Raw genomic sequence first — 8167 nt, 5'->3', positions numbered from 1 at the left:
TATGGAAGCTACTGTCAATTATGGATCGATTCTCACGAATTTTTGTTGCTTTGGTTAAGCTTTATTTCGATATATATATGTATTAGGGTGGGTCGATTTAGCAATCGATATTGTGCCATGGATTTTTCGACCGCTTTCGGTATGAGGAAAAAAATTTCCACTACGACATATCAATAAAATCATTTTCGAGGCACCCAAATTTCAGAAAATCCAAAAAATTTACTTTTTTTTCCAAATGCAGGGAAATTGGTAACCATACGAATTGAAGCCGAGAGACCTTGAAAAACGACTTTGCATGTCCGAAATGATGCTTGAACGCTATAAAAGAATATTATTTTTGATAACCCGAAGTGAAAAAGATCGTAATATTCCATCGGCCACATGTTGCAATACCTGTTAAAAAGTATTTAGAATGAAGTGGTTAGAAAGTTTTGCCTAACCCGCTTTATAGTCTAGAGTCTAGACTCTAGACCTTACTCCGTCCAACTACTATTTGTTTCGATCGAAGCAGAATACTCTCTCTGTTATACGCTTCACTTTGGAACAGAGTATCCGATATTGGCTTGATTCGTTCTTGGTCTTAAAACATGAGCAGATCTTTGGGCTCGGAATTCATATGTTGCCAGAAAATTGGGTTGCCAGAATTTATACAGTCATATTTCAGGAATCATAAGTCTTTAATCATAGGACTTATAAATTCATAGTTTAGCTTCAATTATTGGTATTTATACCAATATTAGTAATTATAGTAATTTGTTTTGCTTCAATCGTAGGACTTTATACAATCATATTTTAGGTTTTAATAATGTCATAGTTTAGTTTCAATCTTTTGTACTAGGTACTTTAAAGTCCTAGTTTAGCTTCGATCATTGGGCTTTACAGTTCTAGTTTAGCTTCAATCATAATTGTTTACACAGACATATTCTAGTTTCAATCATGGGTTTATATACAATATTTTATCTTCAATCATATGTTATGCTTCAATGGTAGATATTCATACAGTCACAAAGTAAACAACTATTTAGATCAGTATTGAATACATTTCTGTGAGTTTTCTATTAAAACTTTTGACCTGTTTTCATCAAATTAGCAATAGAAAAACTTTTTTATTTATTATCAATAATAAATATGTACAACTAAAATGGTGTCAATAAACTCCAAGAATATTTTTTGCAACATTAGCGCCATAATAAAAACTGTTATTTTTTCTCTCTTTTTAAATTTCACTAAGAATTTATTTTATCCCTCTTAAATTAGATAATTTTTTTTATGAATTTCTATATGTATTTACAAAATTTATTTAAAAAAAAAAAACTCAATGCCAATGCACTGTGGACTGTAGTAATCAGCAAGTTTTCAAGTTCAAATCTAAAATTCATTCAATAATGAGAGGCTGTTTTCATATAATGCTCATAAGTATGTGTATCATTGAATGTATTACAGATCAAATTGATCGATAATCATATTCTCTAACAACTTAAATAAATACTTAGTATGTTCATTAATAAAGTATCTAATACAAAATGAATGAGCGCTAGTTATCTTGGATATTTGTGATGTAATACATAGTATGTATTAAATATGTATGAACAGAAATTTCATGAAGAAAAAAAATAAGGAAAATTTGTATTGGCGAAGACGAATTTATAGGTACTACGTGCAGTAGCAGTAGGACTTTATACAGTCATATTTTAGCTTCAATGGTAGGTCATATTTCAGTTTCAATCGTAGGTCATTTTTTTTCGTAGGTCTTTATACATTCATATTTTAGCTTCAATCGTAGGTCTTTATACAGTCATATTTTAGCTTCGATCGTAGGTAATTCTACAGTCATAATTTAGCGTGAATCGTAGGGGTTTATACAGTCATATTTTAGCTTCAATCGTAGGTATTTATACAGTCATATTTTAGCGTCAATCTTAAATAATTCTACAGTCATATTTTTGCTTCAATCGTAGGTAGTTTTACAGTCATAATTTCGCGTGAATCGTACGTCTTTATACAGTCATATTTTAGATTCAATCGTAGGTATTTATACAGTCATATTTTAGCCTTAATCCATCTTTTAGATTCAATCGTAGGTCTTTCTACAGTCATATTTTTGCTTCAATCGTAAGTAATTCTACAGTCATTATTTAGCGTGAATCGTAGGTCTTTATTAGAGTGTCCATAAAACCGGCAAATTTGAAAAACCGGTTTCCGGTTTAACCGAAAAAGCATGTTTTTGAAAAAACCGGTTTTGATTATTGTCTTTTAAAAAACCGGTTAAACGGTTTCGGTTTTTGTCCTCAAAAAACCGGTTTTTTTTTTTTATTTTTTATTTGTGGACGCTAATAGGAAATGTGTTAAGAAGTGTATACTAAATCTTCCGAAATTTAGCATTTTTGAATTCTTATGGCTCTATTGAAATACATATTGTCAAATGCTATAATTACCAATCAAATAAATCACTATTTTTAAAAATGTTTTTCATAAATATTTTTGAATGAGCTTTAGAAAATATATTTCATTAAAACCGATTAACCGTCTTACAAAAACCGGTTTATCAAAAAACCGAAAAGTTAAAAAACCGAAACCGGTGGAGTTTACAAAGATGAAAAAACCAGTTGACCGGTTTTCGGTTTTGGATACTCTAGTCTTTATACAGTTCAACCGTAAATATTTATACAGTCATATTTTAGGTTCAATAGTGGGTCTTTATTAGGGATGCCAATCCCGATCCCGAAAATCGCGGGATTTTTCGGGATCGGGATTTCCCGGATTTTTCGGGATTAACAAATCCCGAAATATTATGAGATTTTTAATATTTTAGGAAGATTTTTAAAGCACCCAAAATACTTAGAAAGCTAAATTTTAGCATATTTATAATACTAATCTCGCTTCAAATCCAAACGCAGCCAGATTTTTTCATTTGAATCAGGGAGCAGCACGTCTCCCTTGCATTGACAGGCTTTTACACAATTTACACTTTTACGAAATTTATGTTCAAGTTATTTTCTGAAGGGGGCTAGGGGCAAATGTAGCCCGATTTCCGCAGTACTCTACAGTATAATTTCAGAGTAGTTACAACTTATTTTGTGCAAAATTTTATAAGGATTGCCGCATAATCAAGATATTTATGACTGCTCAAACAGTACTCCGGGGGACAATTGTATGGAGCTAGGGGAAATCATGGACCATTTATTTTAATTTAATGCATTAGTTATTGATTTGTTATATTTTTACTTAAATATATTAATGAAATTAATAGTTTTTATTGTTGAATTTGATGTTTTTGACGTTTAACTAAAATCCCGAATTAACGAAAAATCCCGAAATCCCGAAAAATCCCGGGATCCCGAAATTTCTAACATTTCTAAAATACCGAATCCCGAGATTTGTAAAACCCAGTCCCGTTTGGCATCCCTAGTCTTTATACAGTCATATTTTAGCTTCTATTATAAGTCTTTATATAGTCATTAGGGTATTCAATTAATCGGGTTTGTGGTTTAATCGGTTAATCGAGCAAATAATTAATCGGGGTTTAGATTTAATCGGTTAATAATCGGTTAATTTTAAATTATGTTTAAAGCTATATTTCTATATAAAGTGCAAAAAAAACGAAATTTAGGTTAATCGGTTAATTTGTTATTTGAAAATCGTCAATTTTAAATTATTCGAACAGTTAACCGACAAAAATTAAACGGTTAACCGATTAACGATTAATCGATTGAATACCCTAATAGTCATATTTCAGCTTCAATAACTTGTAGGTCTTTATACAATTAATTTTAGTTAAAAATATCAACTGTATTTGTAATTTAAATAAATAAAATGGAAAAGTAGAAGTTATTCCTCAAGTTCTAAACTTTCGAACGCTTCAAATCTGACTGTAGAAAATTTCATTAAGATATGTTCAATGATACCGAATTATTTAGATAATAAAATGTATCTAAATCAATGTGTCGTGATGGTATGCAAAAATATATTTAATTAAAAATCTGGAAATTGTATTTCCCTTCTAATAACACTTAAACATGCCAAATAATCGAAAAATTATCAAAATACTACTTTTATAACATTTAACCTCTAGTATCAGGTATAGCAGACTTTCTTTTTGCAAATGTTACATACACTTGTACTAAATTAAAATAACATTCGTACATCAATGACTTCTTCGGTTAACTCAACGAAATTTAGGGTGTTAAATTGTATTTAACGAAAGTTACTGATGCTGTGGCCTTAGATAATTTAAAATGTATCTAAATTTGATTTGATTTATTTATCTAACGTATTAACACTTTAAGCACATGTGGGCAAATAACATGGCCAAGATACAACAAAGAGAGAGAACTATGAATTTTCATGGGAAAAAACTAAGACTAATCGGGAATAGTCAAGTACGCACACCCACACCAATACCAAAATTCATAGGGCGCAAATTACAACAAAATTGCTATTTAAATATGACAGTTTAACGAAATGCCAAATACGTTTTGGTATAAAAAGCTGTACGCACTTTCTTGGATAATCAAGTACCTAGTGGATTTAAGATAGTTCAGTCGCATCGATTTTAACTCGAAAAAAAAACAAATACAATGAAATTTTTACAATTATGTACAATTTTCCTTATTATTGGCTGCTCGTTAGTGCAGATCCAATCTCTACCAATTGAGGAACAACACCATCAAGTTGCCGTTTTATTACCGGAATATATTCAAGCCGATTTACCTGCGTCCACAGACAATCCTGAAGAGTCCATTGTCGCTGCTGTTCCCCTGACTTTACTAGATGTCGAAGATGCTGACAAATCATCTGTTGATGCCAGCGAAGCGGCTGAAAGAAGTGCTCGTGGTTTAGGTTTGGGTGGCTTTGGCGGTCTCGGTGGTCTAGGTGGCAAATTCGGTGGCCTAGGGTTGGGTTTCAAAAGCTTCGGCGGTCTCGGTGGTTTTGGCTTTGGCGGTCTACATGGTTTAGGTTTCGGCGGCTTTAAGCCCTTCTTTGGCAAACATTTTGGTTAAAGTACAAAACTTATTTAGCAAATTTTTATTAGTTTAATTTTAATGTTTATTATAAAATAGTTTTATACAATAAGATTTATTTTTTATGTGAAATAAATTGGTGGAGAAAATAGTGAAAAGCGATGTGAGTGGTTCTATTTTGAAAACGATTTGAAAAAACATGAATTGATCTTAAATATGAAGAAAATCTGTGCCAATTGTTCTAAATAATCCTGTGAAATGTAACAGCTAGTTTTTAGGTTGAATATCAAATACATATGGAAAGTGTCAACTTTTTTAACAGAAAATTCTTACGTTCCTAAATGTTTCGGTTTATTAAATGATATGTATTTAATCGAGCAAGTAAATACTGTGATAACAGAGACAACGAAAAATTATTTTTTTTTGTTTGGAAAATCTGGACAAAATATTTAAGAGATTGAAAAGCATATGGCCATTTTGAATGGTCTACCAGGATCGAAAAATAAAATGTTGATAATCATCGTGTTTTATTTTTTATAATTATAAAAACAGTCTATGTTTTTATAATAGAATGGTTTCATAGCATATCTCAGCTGTTTTAATTGAGAAATTTGGGCTGGAAACTTGAAAATTTTATATTTTCTTTTTAAGCTAGTTCTAAAGAAATTTTTATATTTAATTATTTTACATGTACAAAATATACATGTCAAAATCACTCTGTTACAGTCAATTAAAAAGAGAAAAGTGTAAGGAGAACAAAAAAGTTCGATTAACGGTTCATTTTTACTTTGTTTCTTATCTATGTTTTAATCGTACGTTCGCGACCGAAACATGATTTTATTGTAATTCCTTTGCATTAAACGTCAACTGGAGCCAAACAGAACACATTTTAATTAAGTTCGATGTCACTATAAAATTTGGTACATATAATTTTTCCAACCCAAGAACGAAGCCTATTGAAACTGGCTGAAATCGATCCATTATTTCACATAGTCTCCATACAAATGTCGGTACGAAATTGGACTTTATCGATGATAAATTTTTAATTTGATTTATTTATATTAATGAATATTATTTATATTAATGAATATTACATTAAAAAAAAAATTTGAAATTAACCCTGTATCTCCTTTGGTTCAAAATTACCCAAAAACTGTATTATCGCCAAAATTGGAGAAAAATAAAAATTTTTCAGTTTTTTAAAAAATTTTGTTACTAAATAAATACTTTTGCAATTGAATGCAAAAGAATCGAAATATGTACGTAATTATCGTTGTAATGAGATATAAATGACAAAATTTGGTTAAAAAATGTTAAAGCTATTACAAATTCGCCAGAGCATTAACATGTTTCAGGCCAATTGAACAAAAAAAATAGGAAACAAATTAAGATATTTTGAGAAAAATTAAAATAAAAGCTCATTTTTACTTAAAATATGTCCATATTTACTTGTATATGAGTTTTTGTCTTCGTAGGATACCGTTAACCTATTCGCAAATATGACCAAAAAGTTCAACATTTTTTAACGGCAGTTTTAAAACTCCATTTTCAAATTTTTAAAAATTTTGTTAAACATATTTCAGAATTTTCCGATCATCACATTGGGGTTTATTGAGATCAAAATAGGGAATAAAAATATGAAAAAAATTATGTCAATACCTCTTACAGTTTTTCCGTACCATCGATTTAAATTTTGCGATTTTCAAGAAAAACAAATTTTTTGTCCATATTTAGGCGAATGAGCCCAATTTCCTTACTGCTATAAATTTTAAGTAAAACCTATTCATAATATTATAGTCCTTATAATTTTAAATATGTTCTGAAAGTTTTACTAAAATCGGAAAACGATAACCTTTGAATCGTGAAGGTCAAAGGTCAAATTTTTCAATATTTGGAATTTCTAATGAAAAGATAGCGAAATGTTATATATTTTTGGGCCGATTTTAATGAACATAAACACTTTCATGGTGATCGGTCAATAATTGGTCATAGCTCCCATATAAGGCCCACTACGGAAATTACTTACGAATATAAATTATTGAATTTTTAAAAGAAAAATGTTACTTAGTGTGGGGTATTATATTGTCGGGCTTGACCGACCATACTTTCTTACTTGTTTGTTAAGGAAACTTGAAGATATTTGTGAGAAAATGTATGGTGATAATAATAACAAAACAAAACGTACTTAAGCCAATTAAACAAAAACCAATAAAGATATTTTATTGTGTAAATACCGGATAGAGACCTACATTAGTACACTTTTAAAATAAATTAATCTACTACTGTCAGCTAAAGTTGACTTCTATTTTGCGTGGCCACATGTTTATAACTATCATTATGAAAACGTAAAGTCGATGGAATCCATATTTTGCACTAAACATAGAGCTACCAAAATGCTATCGAATCGCAAAAAAAATTGCAAAATTTTTTTTTCCATATTCTTTGGCCATCAAAAGCGTACGAACGTACGTTCGTGACCCCAAGAAATGCCCATATTTAATTGTTGGATAGGGATTTATATGGTAGCTGGGAGGAAACAATTTTTTTCACAAGGTATCATACCAAATTTATATATATCACTTCCAAATTTGTTAAATTTTGGAACACAAGTTGTATGTGGTAATACGAAACTTTGAGTTCCTTAAAACTAATTTGCTATAGTTTGGATTCTATCAAGGGTCAAAGTTTAAATTATAAAAATTGTGCGGTTTCAAGTCTATATAACTTTTTAACCGCTTATCCAATTATTACAATATTGGTCTCATACTAATATTAATGGTCTCAATATATTTTCATACAAATTATTTTCTTTTGAACACAAGACTTTCCTAAAGTAAGAGTATTTGAGTTTTTTATGTTGGATGTAAGACTTATAAATGCAAAATTTTTTAAAATATTTATTTTTTTTGAAACATTTGTACAGTATAAATTTATTCAAAGTATTGGCCATTATTTACTATGAACTTCTCTCATCTTTCTGCCAACATATGGACTCCGAGCTAAATGAACTGTTAATCTAAGAACGAATCAAGCTAATATCGGATACTCTCTCCCAAAGTGAAGCGTATTCAAGTGAGAGCGTTCTGCTTTGATCGAAACCAATAGTAAGTCGGACGGGGCAAGGTCTGGATTATAAAGTGGGTGAGGCAAAACTTCCCAACTACTTAATTCTAAATAGTTTTCAACAGGTATTGCAACATGTGCCC

General features: G+C 30.1%; 1 protein-coding gene across 1 annotated transcript; it reads left to right on the top strand.

Annotated features, from left to right (window-relative positions):
- Positions 1 to 4577: 4577 nt before the first annotated feature.
- On the top strand, positions 4578 to 5000 carry LOC135961348 (claw keratin-like). The gene has a single exon (XM_065512845.1). It carries the CDS (start codon positions 4578 to 4580, stop codon positions 4998 to 5000), a length of 423 nt encoding a protein of 140 aa, XP_065368917.1.
- The last annotated feature ends 3167 nt before the right edge of the window (positions 5001 to 8167 follow it).

Source organism: Calliphora vicina, chromosome 5 (genome assembly GCF_958450345.1).
Source record: "Calliphora vicina chromosome 5, idCalVici1.1, whole genome shotgun sequence".
NCBI classification, from domain to species: Eukaryota; Metazoa; Arthropoda; class Insecta; order Diptera; family Calliphoridae; genus Calliphora; species Calliphora vicina.
Note: the sequence above shows the minus strand (reverse complement) of the source record. Positions and strands in the feature narration are given on the sequence as shown.